Source organism: Corvus hawaiiensis, chromosome 4 (assembly GCF_020740725.1).
Source record: "Corvus hawaiiensis isolate bCorHaw1 chromosome 4, bCorHaw1.pri.cur, whole genome shotgun sequence".
NCBI lineage: Eukaryota > Metazoa > Chordata > Aves > Passeriformes > Corvidae > Corvus > Corvus hawaiiensis.
In genome coordinates, this window is record NC_063216.1 from 40,390,467 (window position 1) to 40,413,411 (window position 22,945).

Sequence of the window (22,945 nt, forward strand, 5' to 3'; positions counted from 1 at the left end):
CTTTTCCTGTTGTAGTCTTTTATATTTAACTAAAGCTTAAAACTCATTTGTATAATCGGATCATAATAAATACAACTGGAGTGTCATAATGATGATTTTCCAGACAAGATAATCAATAATAGTAACACTTAATAAAAAACTAATGTCTTTCAGGAGAAAGACGGAAAAGGAACTCGACTTGCATATGTTGCACCTACAATACCAAGACGGCTGGCCAGTACCTCTGACATTGATGAAAAAGAAAACAGGTGACTGTGAAGTTTGGGGGTTTTTTTTAAATATAAAATTTAAATAAAATTTTAGAGTGGCTGACAAACTTACATGTTTTAAAACAGTGCTAATTTATAGCATTATTTGGCTGTATAGATTATGCTAATCCATATGGCAGTCCTAATCCTGAAGGTTTTTGATCTTGTAAATTATAATGACCTTTTCTAGAGTCCAGATTATTCTGTGAGAAGAGCAGAACTGGGCAATGTGTGTTGTCTTCTTGGGAAAGAAGATAAATAAAATCCAAAATATGAAGTCCTAATCTTTTAAGCCTTTGAAGGGTGCTAAAAGTATTTTACTAGTTTGTCTTGAGTCACAAAGTGCTGCTACTGGGCTACATTATTACTTTTGATTATGATAAAATAATGTGTTTTTTATGGACTTCACTTAAAGCGATATTGTGCAGCAGCAATACAGAAATCATAGGTTAGATAAGCAGTTCTTCTATTTTTCTTGTTTACATGTTGACCTTTCATTATCTTTTGGCAATTTTTACTTTCTTTGCTGCTATTGCTTCTGTAGCTTTCAGAAAAAAAGAAACAAATATTAGGTGCATAGGCTTGCTACCTGTTAGGATTTGGGGTACTTGTATGGCATATTACACAGTCAGAACCTTCCTATTTTTCACTTCTCCTTTACTGAGGTTCTTCCCTCTCTTTATTGAGGGATATTTTCTGCTGATGTTTACTGTAGAATGCATAGAACAAAACTTAGAGGTCTCCATAATGCCTTGGTTTTGGTTGGATCATATCTAGATAGCTGAATGTTGAATGACCTGAACTGAAAATCCTTTCATTGCTCAAAATGTGCTGTTTATAGTCCTTGTCTGTAAGGTTGATTATTTCTTTATGCCTGAAGAGGAATGTCTTTGTTGCTGTTCTTGAGAACTATTTGTTTCAATGCAAACGCAAGATAAATACTATCCTTTCTTATGCTTGCGGGAAGTTGCTTAAGTTTAGTCTCTGGGTGACAAATTCTGTTTCGAAACAGGGATATTTCAGATCTCACACTCCCCTAAAGTTCAGTGTAATTTGTTAGCATATCTCATTTTACTTGGCCAGATGTTTTTTAATCTGTATTTCTCTAAGGGGAAAATTTGGAGCTTCTGTTTGTGCTGTCATTCTCTGGACTACTGTGTTCTTTGAGGCTGAAGTTTTCAGGTTTGGTTTGTTTATGGAGAGATTATTATTGTTTCAGTTTTTGTTCTTTTGAGATCTAAAAAGCTCTTGTTCTTCAAAAGTGACTTAGCTAGATGATACCTTAGAATTGGAATAAATATTTAATTCTGTTTTATTCCTTAGAAGCTGTTATTGCTTGTGACAAAGGGATTAAGTTTTTCTTCAGTGTTGAGGTTTATTTGTGTCCCTGATGTGCAAGTCTTGACTTATTCAGAGACACAGTTCCAAAAGTGGTTATCAGCAATAGTATGCTTTTTCTCATATGCATTGGGTTAACTGCAGTCAGCAGGTCTGTGAGTCCTAGTGCTCATCAGTGCAACTGATCTTTCTGAGACCTTACTGTATGCCTTGCTGTACCAGAGATGAAGCCTGCTTTTAGGCATCATTACTTTGCCTACCATATGATGTGGCAGACAGCCCAGCCTACCTAAAGCCATAAGAGATTTTTGACATCTACTCTGACCGTTTACGTGAAGAATTTAACCATCCGCTCTACATGTACCTTAATAAATTATTAGGGTCTCTGCCTTTGCCAAAGTCTTTGCCCTGGTTGCTTAGCTTAATGCCAGGTTCTTGCTCTACATAACACCTACTTGTCTTGTGAATTGGTGATGTAGTGTAATCCTAGCTAACATCCTAGTGTTAGTGATGGAAATGACTTCAAGATGAATCCCAGCTGGGCTTTTAGATTAACAAATCTCAGACACCCAGCCTCAGTTGAGTAGCCAGTGCTACGGGAAAAGTGCTATAGTGTCTTGGCAAAGTGGAACCTTGAGTAATTATGAAAGATTTGTTATGCAGCAGGACCTTTCTGTGGTAGATAATATCTCAGAATTTGTGTTTCTCTTTGCTGGTAAAAAACAACACTAAATTGGTCTATGTTTCATCATTTTCCAAAGTTGTTTCCAGCTGTAGAAGTGCTAACATAAATTTTCATGCAAAAAGAGGTACATTATGATGGCCAAAGGTATTTGAACATAAAATACATATTTTCAAAGTTTTGTTTTATTTTGTTTTGTTCACCTGGTTGCCTTATATATATAGTTTTGTAAAAGACACGTTTTACTTTTCCTTCTGTCTGAACTTCAACTCTTGAGCTGACATTTTTATTAGCAATTCAGTTTTCACGTGTTGGTTTTCAGGATAGTTTTCTAAGTAGATTTTTGCAAGGTTATTCCTTGCTGCTATAAACTGCAACAACAGTCTGGAAATTCCTTATGTCTGAAGTCATGTCAGCTAGTGATACAGGTCAGGCCCCTCAGGAACGGCTACTGCAAGCCTATTTACACTGGTCTACTATATAATGAGTTCTAAAGGCTTGTCAGCTTTTGAACTTCTTATAACATCAAAGAATGAAAAATTCCATCAAATCAGCTATTAAAACACCCAAGTAGATTTCCCTTATTGCACTGGATAATATCAGGAGCAAACAGAAAACCATCTTGCTCCTTTTTTGAGAAAAACAAAGCCAGCAATGACCACAGATATAAGATGACAAATGATTTCATGTTGATTAAATCTTCTTTAACAGTTTTCTTTTGATGCTGCTTTCTTCTTATATTTCTAATGGTGTTAGTATGAATGTAGTATCTTTCCAGAGAGGCTTGAAAATGATTGTCCATAAAAGAAATTTTATTCCTGTTCAGTTATGTTTAAGTGTGTTATCCAGGATTTTAATTTGAAACTCCCGTTCAGCTTACATCAGGAACAGCCTTCTTTAAGGTGAGTTTGCTAAACGAAAATCTCTTTTATAGGGATTCGTCTGCTAGTTCAATACGTGGTGGCAGTTCCTACACCAGAAGAAAATGGGAGGAAGATGTCAAGAAAAACAGTTTGAATGAAGGTCCTACATCAGTAAACACAAGTTATCAAAGAAGGTGTGGGATTTTCTCTCTTTTTTTTAATCAAAATAGACTTAAAAGTTAACAAGTACTGAATCATTTTATAAGGACAGTTTAAAATTGAACGGTGACATATTGACATGTTCATAATAATTGCAATGTATCTATTGCCATGGTTGTGCTGGTTTAAACATGCAGTTGTATGCTGATGCAGTGGTTGTGCTGATTTTAAACTATGTAATTAAAGTTAGATGCTTCCTTTTTCCTATTGTTTATTCCAGTTTGGGGTTCATTTGACTCTTTCCAGATGAGTTCAGTAGTCAAAGATAGTTATTTTTAACGTTGAAATAGAAGTAATTCTGCTTGGTATCTGGAAACTGTCTCTGTTGAGTTCTGGTTATTGCATGACAGTCTTAGAGGTATTGGACTGCTGTCCTTAATTGTAAACTATAGTCATACCTATGTTGACCCTATGATGAGTATCAGCATCATAGAATACATAAAATTCACTTGAATGCAAAGTAAATTATGAAATATGAGAATAGTTCCCAGGTGTGCTGGTTCCTAACTTGCAGAATTTTCTCAGGAGGAATCATATGCTGCACGTATATACATTATTAACTTTGCTGCATTGTGTAGTTTCAATGTATCTATTTGAGTCAAATTCTTCATTGTAATTAGTGGGGCAATAAATAGGTAAAATGAATAGATCAAAGGAAGGAGTCAAATAACTAAGCTGCATATTGGTACGTGCTGCTGATGTACGTGATACATAGTTAGCATTTTTTTGAGTCTTGATGTTGATATTAATCAGTAACCAGGCTGTCTCATACAGCATAATATGTATTTATTTATTGTTAACCTCCTGCCTTAAAAAAAATGCTTCCTCATTTTTCCTAACTTTAAGTTTAGGAAAGATGTTGCACAAATTTCTTTTTCTGGGTGGAAAATATCAACAGCTGATATATGTGAACAATCTTTGCATGTTAGCTTTTTTCAGTATTTACACTCCTGTCTTCAAATCTACTCATTGCTTAAATGTACTCATTGCTTTTAAATTGCATGTGGTGCTTTAATAGTGTATTTCCTTGTTCAGTTATTTTTTTGTCATTCTAAAGTCGATAGTAAGACAAAAAATTATCAGTTGCAGAATGACAAAGAAGAATCTTTCCTTAAGTCATTTGCAGTTTGTAATATGGTGCTTTGTCTGTCCTAACTGTGGATTCTGAGGTTTAGTCATGGGCAAACAACCTGACCTGGTAATGCAAGATTTATTCACACAGAACCAGTGGAAAAAAATGTGGAAACTACTGGGTCTGCTTTATAGCTTGAAGAGCAAGGGAAGAACCTGAGTGGGAGGTTATTCTTCCTGGGAATGATTAAAGATTTTTTAAATATGAAGCAGTAAATTTAATTGGTTTCAAATTAAGAGGAGTGATATTGATGACATTTTCTTTCCTGACAAGCTGTGCAGTAAGGTTCTGCATTTTCTGAGGTATTCAGTGTGGGTGAAACAGCAGTTTAAAAATGGGACATTGGGGGCCCTATATGAATACTTCAGTAGATGTGATCGAGACATTCTTACATAAACGAGTGAGATTCCATTCTTTATCCTCTTTGGTGAAGAAATGGTCGGGACTAAGGGACACTTCTGCTGCCCTTTGAAGTCGTAAATTAAAAGCCCTAGCCAAGGAAACAATGAAGAAAATGCTTCTTTCGAACCAGAAGTTTCCAAGTCTCAACTGAGGCACAGAATACATGGGCAGAATTTTAATGGATCATTCACAGCTTGGTGATATTTTAATGAGTAAATATAAGTAATAAATGCAGCCATTGTACATGTCTCTCCTTCAGTGGCTCCTTTGGTAGAAGACAAGATGATTTGATAAGTTCTAATGTTCCAAGTACTGCATCAACAGTTACCTCTTCTGCTGGTCTTCAGAAAACGCTGCCTGCCAGCGCAAACACTACTACGAAGAGTACAACGGGTTCTACTTCAGCAGGTGTACAAAGCAGGTAATGGCACCAGGACAGTTTACTTCCCTTTTTTTTTTTGTCAGGTCTACTGTGTGCTTATGTATGTGCATGCGTTCTTGTTTAGTAGATCCTGGGGCTCTGGATTTTTTCACTTTCCTGTTAAATTTGTTTTGATTTTATACAATTTGGCTCAAAAATTGTGAATGGCTTTCTACTGTAACGTGAAAGCCATGTTGGTATGAAAGAATCAATCAAATGTTAGAAGGGTCTGAACAATAAAAGTTCAATTATTGTGAACTGCTAATTCTTAATTTATTCAATTTAATAGCTCAAGCTGAGCTTCTGTAGTAGAGACATTTCTCAGTTTGCTTCTTAAAAAAAAATCCATCCCTCAATTTACGTGTTATTAGTTGTTTAGTAAAGTGCTTTCATTGTTTAGCTGTTTCCTTTTCTCTTTTTTTGTGTTGCTGCTTGTTATGCTGTAGTACCTCAAATCGTTTGTGGGCTGAGGATAGTACTGAGAAAGAAAAGGACAGTGTTCCTACAGCAGTGACCGTTCCTGTTGCACCATCTGTTGTAAATGCTACAGCCACTACCACAGCCATGACTACAGCTACTTCTGGCACTGTGTCCTCAACATCAGAGGTCAGGGAGAGACGGAGGTGTGTAAAGGTCCTAAGAGTAATGTTGCTCTTACACAAAAGTTGTATTTTTTTCCTGTCGAAAGGAATGTGTTGGTTGCCACAGATTTGAACAGTACAGTGTATAAAGCAGTGTTGTTTTCTTGCTGTGTATTGAAACAACTGGTACCTCAGTTTATCTAAGAGCTTAGTACTAGTAGAGACCATTCATGAAATTTAAACTTTGATATTGTGTGTTTTTTGACTGGCCTTGGGTTCTCATATGGTATATGGTATTTTCAGATTTATATTTCTCTTAGTAGATTAAATGAGTCCTCTTAAAAATACCTATAATGGAACTTTGTAAAAACACTGAATTAAAAATAATAAAATGAGTAATTAATTAATTACTACTACTACATTGCTGCTGAGGTATTGTGCCACTGGCAATATGCTGGGAAGTTACAGCGCATAGCATTTTTTCAATCATTTTGTATGCCTGGCATTATTGAGAAGAGAGTATTGAATCCAACACATTCTGTTTAATTCATTGCATGATTTAGGGTCTCTTCTACTTGAAACATAGTCATACAATTTTAAATGCAATGCTTTAACAGATATTCAGTATGAAGAATGAGTAAGATGCTAATGTAAATCTTATTTTAAGAATATGGTGTTTTTTTCTGCTTACAGCTATATGAAGGATGAGTTGAGATTGATGCATATTTGTTTCCATAAAGAGTTGTTTCTTGCTATTTATGGAAGCAAAAATAAGATTTCAAAAGATTGTTAATTCCTGTTAGCTTTTCCTTGTTCTTCTCTTTCTGGGTATTTATAAATGTTTAACCATTCTGCTGAAATGCAAGTTCAGATTTCTATGTTGCTCCTGTAGCAGTTTTAAAATGTACCTTCTGTATCAGTACCAGATAATGTGTATCACTGTATGTTCACATACAGGAGGTAATGAAGTGTTCCTTATTACAGAAGAAAACTCCATTCTTTTGGTTCACTTAAGGCAGAAGCATTTAAAGATTCCTTATAGCATGAGGCCTAATTAGGGTAGTCTGTTTTCCATAGTCTTCCTTCCTACCAAAAACTGAGAGGAAATGAGTTCTATGATATGTGGATTATGCTTTTATTACTCCCCACCATGATTCAGGAAGGGTCCACATGTGCTACCAATCCATTTCAGTAACAACTGTAGTTGGAACCTGCATTTTCCATAGTGAATTTTGAACCAGCAAATGTGAAGCGAAACCAACAAAATGGGGTTTTTTTTCCAAAATAATTCAAAATAGTTCAAATTTTAAAATTCAAATGCTATTTCTGTCTTATATCAGCTAGAAAGGCAAGGAAAATTAGAATTAGGCTTTTGCTGTCTTGTTTGCTCTCACTATTGTGTGTATACTAATGTGCATATACTACATATGTTTTAGATACCCGCAGTTGGCCTGAAATTCCTTGGTTTTCTCTGACTGGGCTCATTGCATAATATACTGTTGCATATGCATTCTTGATGGCATATTAGGATATCAGTGAATCTTAGAAATGAAAATCGGAGTAATTGCTGCATGCATTTGAGAATGCCGTGCTCTAAGTATGAGCACAAGCATATCTATTTGTATATATACAGATAGATACATATATGTGTGTGTATCTACGTATGTGTCTATGCACATGAAAAAATAGATGTATATGAAATATTACATGCAATATATTTTCTTAAGTAATGAAGCTGGTTAATCTATGTTTATAGACTGAAACTGTATATTTAGAAGTATGTTTGGAAGAGTATTTTAAAGATACTTGAAAAGTAAAGATATTATAAAGTACTTCATTGATGAAGCATGTCATGGTGCATCCTTTTGGAATAGCTGAAGAAGCTTTATTCTTTATTTGATTTTTAGGATTGATTTAGAGAAACAGGGAAGGAAATGACAAACTTGAGTCTCTAAGTCTTTGTGTCATGAATAATACACCATAGGTAGCCATGTGTGGCGCACTCAAGGGATACTAGGGAAGGGCACTGTCTACTCTTGGCCTGTAGCTGCAGTGTGCACCTGAAAAGTTGAGAGTTTTCATTTTCTCTCAGTGTGATTTAAAGTATTTCAGATTTGTTGGAAGATAGGTGTAGGTACAACAGTTACTAAAAATCAAGTTATATGAAACAGTTTGTAGCAATTTTCAAGCCCTAAAGATGACACCTGCTCTGCAGTCAAACCCTCCTAGGTAGGTGGGGTTTCAGGACCAGTTAACTAAAGCACCCTAACAGGCACCCTTTTCCTCATGTGGATAGAGCCTAGAATTCTTGGGACATGGAAAGTCAATGAAAAATGGTGTTTGCAAGAGCACCAGATAAGGAAATCAAATTAACGTAGTGTGGGTTTTTTACGATGTGCCATAAGATGGGAGTTGTTTCAACATTTTTAAGTTTAGCAGCTAATTGTAAGTATTATAATAGGGGTAGAACATAGGTTGTAATCCATAGGTCTATGTAAATGAAGTTTTTTAATTCTTAAGATTGTTTCAGAACACTTTTTAGTATGTGCTAAGACTAACAAATATATTATTAGGTGAGCAAACTACTCTTTCCATACATAAATTATTTAGGTGTAAATAGATGATGGCATAATCACTAGTCAATTATTGAATCGTTAGCTAGTGATTCTTAACTATTCTTAGTTAATGATATATAAAGAGACAATCAGAAAATATTATAGAACCTGATCTAAAGAAGCTCAGAGAAGTTTTGTTTTAAGCAGCCTTTTAGTAACCTTTTGATTTTGCTTTTTTCGATTTTTTTTCACATTTTTTCTAATTTTTAGCTAATCCAAGGATTTTAAAACAGTGTGAAATAATAGCAGCATTCCCAGAATATTGTCATAGAAAATCAACAAATGCATTAAAAACTTTTAAGTTCTTTAATTATGGTTTTACATACATACAAATATACGCATTTATGTGTGTATATATTTCCTGTTGGTTTTTTTACCCATTATCTGGATTAGAGAATTGCTTAAGAGTCCAGACCTTTATGTCTACTCTAGTAGCCTTTTGTCTTTGATTACAATTACCTGCTTATTCTGCAGGACTCATGTGGGTTTCATGAAGATTCATTTTTAAACATACTTTTTTCAAAGGGACTTGGATTATTCAAAGCATGGATGATTCATGTGAAAATATGGTAACCACCTCCTCAGGGATTTTTAATTTCTGGGGAAATTGATGATATAATTAGATTTTCTGCATTAACAGTGCATTTAGCTTTTTCTAAAAGTTTGCATGTTAAAAGTTAATATGCACACATATTTGATGTATAAGTGTCTAACTGGCTGAATCTCTGAGGTCTTCTACCCCTGTGTTAGTAGACTGGTGAAATACCAAAAAAGCTGAAGTTATATTTACAGAAAATGGTAAAAAGAAATCTAAATTAAGTAAGAAAACAGTGTATTTTAATTGAGTTCTAAGGCTGCTGTCTTGATGAATGAGTCGATCAGTTTGATATGAAGGAAATGTGTAAAATGTAATCTCTTATATAGTTAAATATTTTCTTCTGACTGCTTTAGTTTTCAGTCTGTCATGTTTTTTGGGGGGGATTTTGACTGTTTAATACATTTGTGCAAAAATATTACCACGTGCCAATTTTGTTTGTAATTAACTCTTTAGATCATACCTCACTCCAGTACGGGATGAAGAGTCAGAGTCCCAAAGAAAAGCTAGATCCAGGCAAGCAAGACAGTCTAGGAGATCTACACAGGTATAGTATTACTAAAGCTTCTACATTTTTGAAGACATACCCATAACATCATTCTTGAGGAGCAGGCATAGCATACTGCATTTGCATCCATTTCTAATTTTTTTTTCTGTGCATGCACTATTGTAGGTAATATGATTGAGCTGATCAACATATGGATAGCTAATAAGATTCATGGCGTAGAAAATAATGCTTTCAATCTAGTTTCTGAAGAGAAGGAAAAATACTTAAAGAGTTTTTTATTACATGCTAATGATCTAGTATGTAACGGCATGTCTCCTTGCAGCATTTCTCTCTCTTAGTTTACATACTGATATAGTTGGAGGTTCTTCCCAGTTTCTATCAGTATCTATCAGCAGCTAGCACAATCCTAGCACAGGGAATGATGTGGCAGTAGCAAAATAGAGTATCTCTAATGGTACTCGAACGCTCTTTGGGCAGTGGAGCAACTGCCAACCAACTATGTGCAGGCAAACTGAGAATAATCAGCAGATAGTCCCTGAATTAAACAGCACAGAGCAATACTCCAGCCATTGTCCTTAGCTGTTTTTAGGCTGAGTCCATAGCTACGTTGTTTACTGATGTTACTTTCAAATCTTTGAAGTTTTAAACTCCTCAAATACTTCTGGTTAGTTTTCCTAATGAGAGATCCGTGCTACTTGATATGAATTCATCATACAGGAGTTATTTTTATTTCTTAATACTAATTCAGAGCCCTGAATGATGGTCAGACTACAGGCTAACTATTGTTGAATCTTTACAGTGAAGAGGCTACCAGGAACTGCTGGATTAAACTTTATCAATACTAAAAGCAATTAAATAACTGATAAGATGCAAAATTGGCTTTGAAGAATATATTACAAAGTGTTTTAAGCAGTATCTCAGTAAAATACATCAGCTGAAAACAGCGTAGTAGAGAAAAGCTGTCTTCATAAAATTGCTTTCTGAGCTTATTTCAAAACTAGTTTTTAGCCTAAAAATAACAAGAGACTTTTTAGTGTTGCTGACCTAAAAATCCAGTTGCAAGGAATTAATTTGTAAAGTATCAACATTTCTGAAAATATGAGTATTATATTTTTAGGGTTCTTTCAGAAATGTTTTGTATGCTTATGATCATATTAGAAGCAACTAGTGGATTCTTAAATTATTTCTATAGCATCTTCTATGCAATCTGTATCTACTAGTTCAACTAAAAATTGTCCTGCTGGAGAGTCTGTGGTAGATCGCATTACAGCAAATACTTGCCATGTATCAGAGGGATGTTTGGTTCCAAGATCCAAGAGGAAACCTTATAGGTAGAATATACAGGTAAAATTTATTTCCTAATTGATAGATATAAATTTTTTTAAGTTGAATTTTTTTTTCAAAATATTGATGTAATGTGATCATCTACATTAGTGTTAATGTTATATTAAAATGGTGTTTGCTGACTGCTGTTTTCACAGGGAGTAACACTGACAGATCTTCAAGAAGCTGAAAAAACTATAGGAAGAAGTCGTCCCACACGAACCAGAGAACAGGAAAATGAAGAAAAAGATAAGGAGGAGAAAGAAAAGCAAGACAAAGAAAAACAAGAAGAAAAGAAAGAATCTGAAACTAAAGATGATGATTATAGACAAAGATATTCCCGAACTGTTGAAGAGGTATTTTCATGATGAGTCTCTTTAGGTAGAGAAATTCTATGAATCTTTACTCCAATTACATTATTTTAATTTTGGTACTACTATAAGGAGTATTTATACCGTTAAATGTTTTCATATCCTGTGGTTTATATTTGTTAATCCTGGTGAATTAATTCTGACATTTTTCTGTTGAATAGCCATATCATCGCTATAGACCAACTTCAACTTCTTCATCATCCACCTCTTCGCTCTCCACTTCCACTAGCTCTCTATCAACTTCAAGTCAGCTAAACAGACCAAACAGCCTCATAGGTATAACTTCTGCCTATTCTCGGAGTGGAACAAAGGAAAGTGAGAGAGGTAGGAGTACTGTTTATAATGGGGTTTTTTGTTGTTTAGTTGACAGCTTACATTTCTAGAGGTATTTCAAAATTGAGTGAGGTACGTAAGACCACTGCGGATGTACCTTGCTCCCATCTTCTGCAAGAAATTTCAAAACTTGCATATAGAGAGGAAAATTATTTTCTGTATTTGGTGGTGTTTTGCAGTCATTTGGTTTTTTTCTATTGTTGGGTCACAGAAATTTCAGATATAGTGCCATAAATATCCACATAATGCTTTAACTTCTGCTTTAACATAGCAACTATAATAAAACACTGTATTTCAGGGTCGAAATACTTGTAGGTATTAAGAAGGAATTTTGCTTGATTAAATAATTGCTAAATAATTAGGGGTTTGTTTCAGTCCTTCCACACTGAAGGACTGGAATGATGCTTTATTTCTTTAAGGACCTCTCAGGGTTATGTGAGCAGCTGGAACAGGAAAGGCGATGTTTCCCACTGTAGTTCAGATGTAACCATATTTCTGCATACATTAACTGGTTTATGTAATCTTAAACTGAGGGTTAGATGCATTATTGGGATCACAAAAAAGCTCTTCTCTGATGTCACAGAGATTTTGCCCTCATTTCAAATGTGAATCACCTGCTATAATTCTTAGAGATGTTGGGCCTGATTCTTTGCCTTTCAAAGGAGGAGCTTGTTAACATACATTGTGACCTCTTGTTCTTGGACTTGCCACAGTTGATTTTAGACAAATACTTTATTCCAAATTACTGATCATAACTTCAGTAGGGGTACTGATTGAAATGGATATTCTTGTTCTACAGAGGGTCAGATAAAATGGTCCACTGATGAAATCTCCATGAACTATATAGCAGCATTGCCATGTTCCGTAGAATGGTGTTTTCTGAGGAAGTTACTGGGGCTAGGCTTCAGAGATATGTTTTTCTGATTTTTTTCCCTTAGTCCCAAAAAGAACTGAAGTTTGGATTAAGATTCTTTCATAATGCATGCTTACTCTAGGAAACTCACTCTGGATTGTTCTATGGAAAAGCTTTTCACTGGTAAATATTAGCTAGCACAGGTTCTTTTTTTTTTTTTTCCACATTATGACTTTTGGAGGAGAAGTACACTACCATCTGAAATCCCAGGGGTAAAATCCTAGTTTATTTAATTAGGAAAGGTATATGTTCACCACAAATGTATTTCCCTTCTTTCCTATTTAATTCTTCTTTCACTCTAAAATGTTTATTTACCTCTGAAGACTAGTGATGGTAGTTACTAATGATTATTGATTCTTCTATCTGAACTCAGTTCTGTGGTTTCTTTAATAAAAGAACATCAGGCTGAATAGACTGCATGATAATAAGTAAAGAACTTTGGCTTGGGCAGGTTTGTTTAAATTTTTTTTTCCACAAATTGCTTGTAAACAAATAGGGCACCAAACACAATCCTGAGTTGTTACATCTATTTTGAATTGCAATTGCATTTGTTTTAAAGAAAAAGGACATCTGTAATATAGTAATAATCTAATCTAGGAGGTCCCATTTTATTCTTCCTTAGAGCAAAGATGGAGAGGACTGTGATGAAAAGGAGGACTCTAAGGAGGACTTCTAAAGTTGGGGGGTTTTTAATACTGCATCCTTGATGTATGCAAAAAAAGCTTGTTTGATGAAGAATGGTGAAGAATTATCTTCTCTTTTTTTGTACTTTTACACATCTGCTGACACAGGTTACGTGACAGTTTTGAAAACTGAATTGTAAGTCCAAGTTGTATTGTATTACTGTTACATTAAGACATTTTGTTTAGGTAACTGAGGTGAAATTAGTATTTACAGTATTTTAGAGCTATGTTTTAGAGCTATGTGTTCTGAGGAGTGTATATTACAGCAAACCCTGTATGTGGTAAGAAGGTCTTCAGCAAATTTATTTCAGGTAATAAGTATTTATTGTGAGCATTTTAAAGACTGAGAAGAAGTATTTCAGAAAATTAGACTGTGTCATAATTCAGTGAATGAGAAAGTTGTTATTAACAGAAGGGGGCAAAAAAGAAGAAGAAAAGGAAGAAGATAAGTCACAGCCTAAGTCTATAAGGGAAAGACGGAGACCAAGAGAAAAACGACGATCTACAGGAGTTTCTTTTTGGACTCAGGATGTAAGTAAACTTCATTTGTAGCAAAATGGAATGTGTATAGTGTACTCTTAAAATAGAGGATTGTTTAGAGTAATACAATATATAAATAATTGTTCTAGAAAAAAATATGCCTTTCAAGTTAAATAGTCTTTGTTTTTGTTTTGGTGCTTTCAGGAGCAAAATCAAAATTAAGTTTTTCAGTTGATAGTGCTATCAAGAATTCTAGAACACTGTAGTAACCATAACTTAATAGGAATTAATCATAATCTAAGGGGAAAAAATTAATTATTGAACAAATGTTCTCTATTGCATGCATACCAAAGCTGTAAAAATGAGACTCATTATTTGGCACGTTGCAAGTAGCTATGTATTTTGCATCTTAAAAAACTGCTGTCAGATTAGAAAGGTTATAGTTGATGTTTTAGACTATTATTTTTCCTTTTCTTTGTCACAGGATCCATATATAATGTAAAAGCCAGATTTTCATGTGTCAAATGCAAAGTTGTTTCATCTCCTTCTGGTACTGAAAACATGTACCTGTTTGAGAATTTTCTTCATAGATCCTGTATATTCTCAGTGAAGTATTCTTCTGCCCTTACATTTTCATATTAAAAGTGTAGAATGCATTAAAATCTTACTAAGCTTTCAACAGTTTAATTATTTTTCCTCTCCCACCTCTTTCACCAGAGTGATGAAAATGAACAGGATCACCAGTCCGATTCAGAAGAAGGAACAAATAGGAAAGAAACTCAGGTAATTTAAGAAAGATAATTTGTTCATTAACTTTTAAGAGATATGTTTTGATTGTAAAATTTTTGTTGCAATTGAATTTACATGTCAACAGTGGCCATAACTGACTGTTTTGTCTTCCACTCTGTTTATGTAGAATTAGCATCCAGAAAATGTGGATGAGATTTTTGACACACAGGTCAGGGACATGATGCAGCAGGTTACTGGAGCAAGCATTCAGTTTCTACCCAGCAAAACCTTTATTTCATCTACACTGTTATTTTCAGATAAATTATGTCCAATTACTTACGCACACTAATTAAAACCTTTGAAAATTAAACCCAGTGCTGTAATTATTACAATTAACAAATAATATGGGAAGTTAATTTAAGGAAGCACTGAAAGTTGAAGAGCGCCATGTATGTCATTTCTCCGTTGAAAAAAATGGTTTTCTGGACATCCTAAATGAGTTTTACTGGTCTTGATAAAAAGTCAGTGGAAAACAGTATAATAGGCTTGATTTGATGGGAAAAGTCCTTAAAAACAGAATGGTGTGTGACAGGGGGATGAAAAAAGTGTTAAAAGGGAATTAGTAACATAACCTGTGCTATAAGAATGTATTTCCTTTGACCTAAACCCTGGAGTAACACACTACAAAATCAGGTTCACTACTGAGGAATAAAACTCATGGGATATTTCTTTCTTTTTTGTAAAGCTTCCATTACACATTTGTTAAATATTTTAGTTAAGAGATTCATTCTGTGCCATTTTGATTTGCTGTATTTTTTATTTCTGTGCCACATTAACATAAATGCATAGTCCCGTTTCCTTTCCTCCCAGTAGTACATATCATTATCCTTAGATCTGTAATTACTTCATATTCTGTTCTGTAGAAATTAATTTTGGTAGAACATGCTGTGTGGTGCTTCTGATAAAATTAATAACATTACAGTGTAATAGTGCTAAATCAGTCCCAAAATTATGAATATTATTAAAAGGGTGAGTGTGGAATGGTGGAGAAGTGTAGAACTGACTGACCAAGAGTGCTTGGACAGGTGCAGTGTTTGCTATGTGCCCAGGCTCAGAGGGTGGTGGCAAATGAAGTTCCATGCAGCTGGCACCTGGTCATGAGTGGAATTCTCCAGGGTTCAGTGTTGGGGCCAGTCCTGTTTAATACTTTGATCCATGCCCTGGCTGAGGGGGTGTAGGACACCCTCAGTCAGTTTGCAGATAACACCAAGCTGGATGAGAGTGTTGATCTGCTGGAGGGCAGGAAGGCTCTGCAGGGGGATCTGGACAGGCTGGACCCGTGGGCCAAAGCCAGCTGGATGAGATTCAACAAGGTCAAATGCTGGGTTTTACACTTGGGTCACAACAACCCCATGCAGCGCTACAGGCTGGGGAAAGAGTGGTTGGAAAGTGCTCAAGGGATAAAGTAGCTGAGGGTGCTGGTCAGCAGTGGCTGAACATGAACCAGTGTGTGCCCAGGTGGCCAAGAAGGCCAGTGGCATCCTGGCCTGTATCAGCAGTAGTGTGGCCAGCAGGACCAGGTGTCATGGTTTGACACTGGCCAAAAAAGCCAGGCACTCACGAAAACCATTCACTCATTTTCCTCTGCTATAGCTGAGCAGAGGAGGGGAAAAAACGAAGGGCTCATGAGTTGAGATAAGGATTAGAAGAAAACACTCCTAAGGGCAAAACAGGCTTAAACTTAAACAGCATAAAGAATATTTATTATTAACAGAATCAGAAGACAATGATGAGAACTAACATAAACTTTTTTCCTTCCCAGCTCCTCCCTCTTTTCCCACTGACAGCACAGGGAGACAAAACATGGGGTTTTTTAGTCAGTTTGTCACTTCTGATTTTCTTCTGTTTGTTCAGAGAAAGAAGGGTCTTCTGTTGTACTGTGGGGTCCGATCGTTCCCCTCCCCGGGAGACAGTTCTTTGTGAACTTCTCTAACTTGGTTCTCTTTTCATGAGCAGGAGCCCCACCCAATTTGCTGCAAACATGAGTCCTTCTTATGGGCGAAACAGGCTTCCCACAACAGCCTCGTGAGTCTCTCATCCACGTGAATGCAGGTTTTTTAGCTCCTTTTGGCATCCACTCGCTCTGTCATGTGAGTGAACCTCTGCATCTCTCGTGGACCCAATGAGCTGCGGGGAGACAGCTTACATAACTATAGTCTTTTACCACAGTTTGCAGAAGAAAATTTTGGCTCTGGCGTTTGGAGCACTTCCTCTCCCTCTTTCTTTACTGACCTCAGTGCCGCAATGTTGGTTTTCCTCCTGTGTCCTCACCTTTTCTTTTTTCTCTGACTCGGAAAAAAATTCTTGTCCGTAGATGTGGTTTGGGTGCATGCTACAGAAAAAATTAGAGGACTTTAGACAAAGAATGATTTCTAGCCTGAAAACATTAAGGAATCAGAAGAATCATTATCTGATGTTGCGGTGAACCATGGCCAACTCCAGGGTCAGCTGAATCAAGTGGACCAAAAGGTCCATTGGTTTGATGCCTCCACAGCCCAAAAGCCTTGGAAGTCACAGGCAGCACCCCAAAGGCTGTGAAAAATATATAGATCCGAGCCTTACCATTGGCCGCTGCCCTCCCCTCCCCTTATTTCTCATATTTGGTTGTCTTTCCAGAGAGTTTTATGTTCCTCAGTAGTTGATTGGCCCTTGCTACTTCTCCCTGCCTACTCCTTCTCCCATTTGCCACAATTCCTTCTCCCCGCCTTTGTAATGCCCCCTGACTGATGTATTATTGGTTACCATGTGTTTTCCACACCTGTTCTGTAGGGGTATAAAACCCCATGTCAGCCCCATTTTCTTGGCTTCTCCGTGGTTTTCCTGTGTTCTTCAATAAACCCTCTCCCCCATGAAGAAGTTTGTCCGCTTCTTTCCTGCCTCCTTCGCGCACCTTCGCCATTGGTGGGCAAGGTAAACCCAACCAGGAGCTTTGACTGCCCTCCTGCGCTGTGATCAGCCCCCATCCTCCCCTTCAGGGCAGGCAGAAGATTGCCCGGTGCTCAGGGCAGCGTTCTAGCAGGCAATGGCACTGCGGCAGCCTTATTCATATCAGAGATTTTTGAAAGAGCTGTCTTGTCAGATTTCAGTTTGTGCTTTCTTTTTCTTCAGAACTGTCTTTTGACTCCTTAGATGATCATTTGTCCATAAAGGAAAGCTATTAAAGAGAAGTCAGACTTTGCTAAGCACTTTTGACAGTTTGAAGTTGTTCTCTAAATTTGTTTAGGTTTTTTAGTATTAAGAGCAGAGAATTTCTTGAATTAGCAATGCTGTGTTGTTACTTAAAAGAAGTTGGTGTTCCTGCTAGAAGAATAGTCTTAGATCTAAGTTGTAGGATAGCCACTTAAAATAAGGAAGTTGAAAGATCTCTTTGGTAGATGAAGTGTTTCTGTGAAGCCGATTTTTAAGTATGATGCATTGCAAAAAACCCCTATTAATTTGAAAAGATACTGCAACTGTGGTTAGCTTATAATTAATGGATTAACTGTGGAATATTCTACAAAATCTCTTAATTCGCAGCATCGTTCGTGCTCTTGACAGAAAATAGCAGTGTTTTATTTGGAGTGGTTAGGCTATAGTATGTACCTTTAACATCCTCTGTGCAGTAAGTGCACTTCAAGGTGTCAAAGGGGAAATTGAGTGTATTGTGGAGAATGTGGCTGTTTTCCTCTGTACATTGAAAAAATACAGTTTCCTTCTATAAAAGGAAACTAAGCAAGCCACGTCAGCCCTCCCAGAAAACCACTATGGGGAAGGCTTCAGCCACTGATAGGTGAGTAACATTGGAGGATGTCCAGGTGATGATACAGCAGTAGAGTTTCTTGCCTGAAATGTCTTCACTCAAGATTGGAATAATAATTGGAAGAAATTATGAATCTGTATTGACCAGCCAGAGGGGAAAAAGGTTTGTATGACTGATGTAATGCTTAGAGGGCACTCCCTCACTCTTAAGTCATCCTTTTAATTAAGTTTTTCTTGTCAAATAAAGAGAGTTTCATTTATTACTTTCATTCCTTCATTCATTCCAGGTAAATCCACAGGGACAAAATTTGCTATGTCATTTAAATTAAGTCTAATAAGTACTTCCTTATGTTGTTGGTGTAGTAACTTGTTTCCAGTCATGCTATGTTGAAACAGTGATCCTGTATCTTAATTTATTGTTTTGAGCTGAAGTCATTATGTTCAAAACATCATAGCTAATGTTAAAGAAGAGGAAGAAGGAAGAGTGAATTTGAGGAATGCCGTTCTGATGCCTTTGATAACAGTGAAGCAAATCCAGAATGCACCAACCGCTGAAATGACTCTACTGTTTAGGGCACTCCAGACTTCTGGAGTGTTATGTTAACATCCTGTGTAAATCATATTTTGGCAAGTGCATTCTAGCACATATTTCTCTTATTTTCTGGACATAAAAAAACTGAAGCTTGACAAGGTTTAGCTAATGCATGCTGATGGATAGCGTGTGCATTTGACGTAACTGTTTAGTTGTATTTGTTCACAGATGGTTGTATAATTTAATTAAATTATTGACTGATCCATTCTCTTTCTCTCTTTTTACCTCTCCCCACTTCAGAGTGAGAGCCTTTCAAGGTATGTGCAATTTAATCAAATTAATTTAGAATTGTTATACTTTCTGTCTGCATGTTGTCATTTTAAGTTCTTGACATACAAATTCAGCTTAACTCCAACTCCTAAGTTGGGTTGAGCTTTAAAAGGCTGTGATAATATTTAGGTTTCGTATGAAGTGTGATTGTAAAGCTACAGTCCTGCCATGTGTGGGTGGAATATGCCATTCTGGGGAATATGTTGAACTCTGTATTTGTAATGCACTGAAGGCAGGCTGGGCATTTCATAGAACATAGTGGACACAGTATTATGCCCTACAGATTTTTCAGCATGGACCCAGCTTTTACAAAGAAGACAAGAAGTTCTTGTTGCTCCCCTTTTAGAAAGCCTACTAAAAATTTTCTGTGTAACCTCAAGAAAAATACTACAGCCTCTGAAAGCTGTATTTCCTTGAGATTTGTTAAAAAGTAAATGCTGAAATATTGATAATTTTTTTTAAAACTGATCTAATTTCTTTTTGGACCTTGAGCTTTAATTATCGAATTCTGTTATGTTCTTACTCTGGTGAAAATTTGTTAAATAAAACGGCTGTAACACATGATTAGTGAAGAGGGAACAGTGTGAAATTACTCTTAACTTTATTAATACTTGTTATTTAGTTATTAGGATAAAGAATACTGAAGATTTGTTTCATCAACTGCTTCTGTTAAAATACTAGAAGTCACATCAAATGGTTCTGAAATCTTGATTTCTGTAATGAAACTTGGGGAATTCATCTAGGCCATTCATCTAGTGTTTTTTAAAACACTTCAATTAAACTAGTAATTTTTTTTTTTAAATATATGTTCTTTATAAATAAAAAAGGATTAATCTACCTAAGCTACTATAAAGTATTTTAAGACGTAATTTGCTTGCATTAAATAATTTAATTACATTTAAAAGAATTCTCTGTATGCATTGCTCTGCAGACTGAACAATTTGAAAACATTTTCACCCAGAATATTGAAGTACTGGAGAATGTAAAAGTGAAATTTGCATCAAATTAGAAGACAGTGGTCTAACTAGAACACGTAATTGCATTTGATTGTTTTCAGCTGGGTAGCAGCAAACTCAAAATGTTTGATACAGGTCAGTGGTCTCAGTTTGGCTGCAAAGGCGAAGAAAAATCAGAAGTTATCTTTTACAGATATGATACGGGATCACTCAGCGTGTCTGCAGGTGATCGTTACGATTCAGCGCAGGGGCGATCGGGGTCACAGAGTTATCTTGAAGATCGAAAACCATACTGCAGTAGACTAGAAAAAGAAGATAGCCCTGATTTTAAGAAGGTATCTGATCCAATAAGTTTGGGGCAAAAGTAGAACTTTATTACTGCTTTTCTTAAATTGTGTGAAAATAGTTTCACGTTGCATCAGAAATACTGCTTAAAGTAACTCAGCTGAATGGAGAAGCACAGCAACTGCTACAGTGGGGGAAAATACACATTATGAAACAGCTTCTGGCTTTCATACATTTCAAGGCAAGGGAGAAATCCAGAGGAGCCAAGATACAATCAAATAAAGAAATAATATGGTAGTATTTATCATACGAAAGGTATTATTAAAACTGGTGTACTCATATGTGAAGCCTTTTGTTACATGTTTGCCAACTTACATACATACAAGATAAAAGTATGTTTAGATCTTGCTTTAAAATAGAGGAGGAGTTTGTTGAAAAGTTTACTGTGGTGGTGTAATCTGTGAAGTCTGAAGAAAAAAAGGCGGCTTAATTATGTGTAAGGTAAGCTGTGTGCTCCCTATGCAAAGCTGCTTTTTTCTAGAAATATTTAGTAACAGTTCCTTACAGTGCTTGCTAATTCTAAACATCTTTATTTTACTTCTTACTGTTAATATATTTATTAACTTTACGTGTGGTTCAATCATACTTTCTAAGTTTTTCAGCTGATCTCACTATTATCTGGTATTTTTTAATGAATATTTTCTCTTAGCTTTATGAACAGATTCTAGCTGAAAATGAAAAACTGAAAGCACAGTTACATGACACCAACATGGAACTTACAGATCTTAAGCTACAGTTGGAGAAGACCACTCAGGTTTGTATGAAACAAAAAGTCATGTACTTAGCCAACAATGTAGATAGTAAACCAGATGCACCCCAGGCTATGGGCCTGTCTTTACTAGGCATCAGCTTTCTTGTTTATCCAAAGATGGGAATGGAGAAGAGTACTTATCTGTCTCTAAAGAGAAGAGAGTGCAGGATTCTGGTCTTCAGCTGTGAACAAAATGTGTGAGACTGCTTCTTGCCTACTTAAGTAGTAGCGGTTCTTGCCATCATGTATCTGCATGCAAACTTCTTTGCAGGGTAGGGGTAAACACTGTCTGCACTGTTAATCTTATATTCAAACTGACAATTGGGATTGATTGATTAATTCATAAACCTGCTGGCAGATTGGCATAACCTGCCAGTTGTTCCTGGCTGGTTAGATAGCTTTATCTTGGAAATGAAGAGACTAGTGCATTCCTATATATAGGATAACTGCTGTCACGTAACAGTGCTGTATACACTAATACAAGACACACACACTGAAGTTAGATTTGTCTAAATTTGTCTACTCTTGCTGTAGAGTGTATCATATTCTTGGATCATATTTACCACAGTTTACCTGTACTTAATTGTCTTTCATGTGTACCCTGGAAATGTTAGTGAAGAACATTTAAAAGATGCCTGTTTTGTAATGCTTTTAGATAGAAATACTGTATTAGTCCTGTTAGCCAAAGGCTGTGTAGTGATTAAATAACATGGATGGTCACAGAAGAAGTGCATGATAAATCCAATTTGTTCTTTATTTCAGTGTTACTTCTCTGAACACACTTCAAAATGTTTTTGATTACATACTTCAGACAGAATACTAAAATGTCTAGTATTTTTTTTCCTCAGTTATGTGTTGTTTCAAAGCACCTGTCAATGTCTTCATAAATTTTGTGTTTCAGAGACAAGAAAGATTTGCTGACAGATCACTCTTGGAAATGGAGAAAAGGGTGAGTTTCTGCCAAGGAACTTCTAAATACTCCAATTCAAGCTTTGTTTTTAGTTTGTTTTGCAACCCCTGGTTTGGATATATTTTAGTAGGAAGAGAAGCCTTCTTATAACTTGCATTTTTTAGAGGATTTGGGGATTTTAGGTTTCAAAGTGGCAATGAATGTGAGATGGAATTACTCTTAAGAATTGCCTTTAGTTTGCCTGTTTGTTTGTGATAACCAGTTTCTAAACTCTGCTGCCCTCCAGGGATCTGCCACTTGTTCCATCTCATCTAAAACAATGTTGGCATTCCAGAGGGTTAAGTAGATTCATTGTGTGTCATCTTTTAACACATTTCCAAGATTCAGAGAAGTTAATTTCCTCAGAGCTTTCAAGAGACACCCATTGTTATTGGTAATGCGATAGCTGTTTCTGCCTCACAGACATGAGACCTTAAACCTGCTAATGATATAAAATAATCTTTATGTGCCTCTTTCCTTCTACTGTAACTTTTTTACAGAGGGAATGTGGTACTGGGGCAGGGGGAGAAAGTGGAAGAATGAGCAAGCAGTGTGGGAAGAGGGGCATCAGAGTCAGAGACAAAATTGAATGGGAAAGAAGTAATGTAATAAATTCATATGTGAGGTGGACTACAGGAATTATTTCAGAAGTTGGACACATGATAATTTTAGGCTGTAGTTTCATGCTAATTTAAAATCCAACCCTGTAAAAGTTTAGTTTCACAGCAATGTAAAGCAAACTACGTTGATTTTGTGGTGGTCTTGGCTTCCTTCATGACTCTGAACACTATGTGTTCTTTTCTTCTCCCTTGATCCTGGAGTGACACATTAGAGACAAACAGGAAAAA

At 36.0% G+C, this 22,945-nt stretch overlaps 1 protein-coding gene across 6 annotated transcripts in view; it reads left to right on the plus strand.

Annotated features, from left to right (window-relative positions):
- Positions 1-22,945, plus strand: part of PPP1R12A (protein phosphatase 1 regulatory subunit 12A) — a 114,781-nt gene that overhangs the window by 80,328 nt on the left and 11,508 nt on the right. For 5 of the 6 annotated variants that reach the window (XR_007203121.1, XM_048301067.1, XM_048301071.1 and 2 more), the window contains exons 11-23: positions 154-248; positions 3,203-3,325; positions 5,144-5,305; positions 5,752-5,928; positions 9,553-9,643; positions 11,086-11,283; positions 11,460-11,622; positions 13,640-13,758; positions 14,425-14,490; positions 19,067-19,083; positions 20,246-20,387; positions 21,047-21,151; positions 22,050-22,097. Coding sequence is in view for 5 of the 6 variants with exons in the window: in XM_048301067.1 (XP_048157024.1) it covers positions 154-248; positions 3,203-3,325; positions 5,144-5,305; positions 5,752-5,928; positions 9,553-9,643; positions 11,086-11,283; positions 11,460-11,622; positions 13,640-13,758; positions 14,425-14,490; positions 19,067-19,083; positions 20,246-20,387; positions 21,047-21,151; positions 22,050-22,097 (1,506 nt within the window). In the remaining variant the exon portion in view is untranslated. The remainder of the gene's footprint in view (positions 1-153; positions 249-3,202; positions 3,326-5,143; positions 5,306-5,751; positions 5,929-9,552; positions 9,644-11,085; positions 11,284-11,459; positions 11,623-13,639; positions 13,759-14,424; positions 14,491-19,066; positions 19,084-20,245; positions 20,388-21,046; positions 21,152-22,049; positions 22,098-22,945) is intronic. The other variant, XM_048301069.1, reaches the window with a different exon arrangement.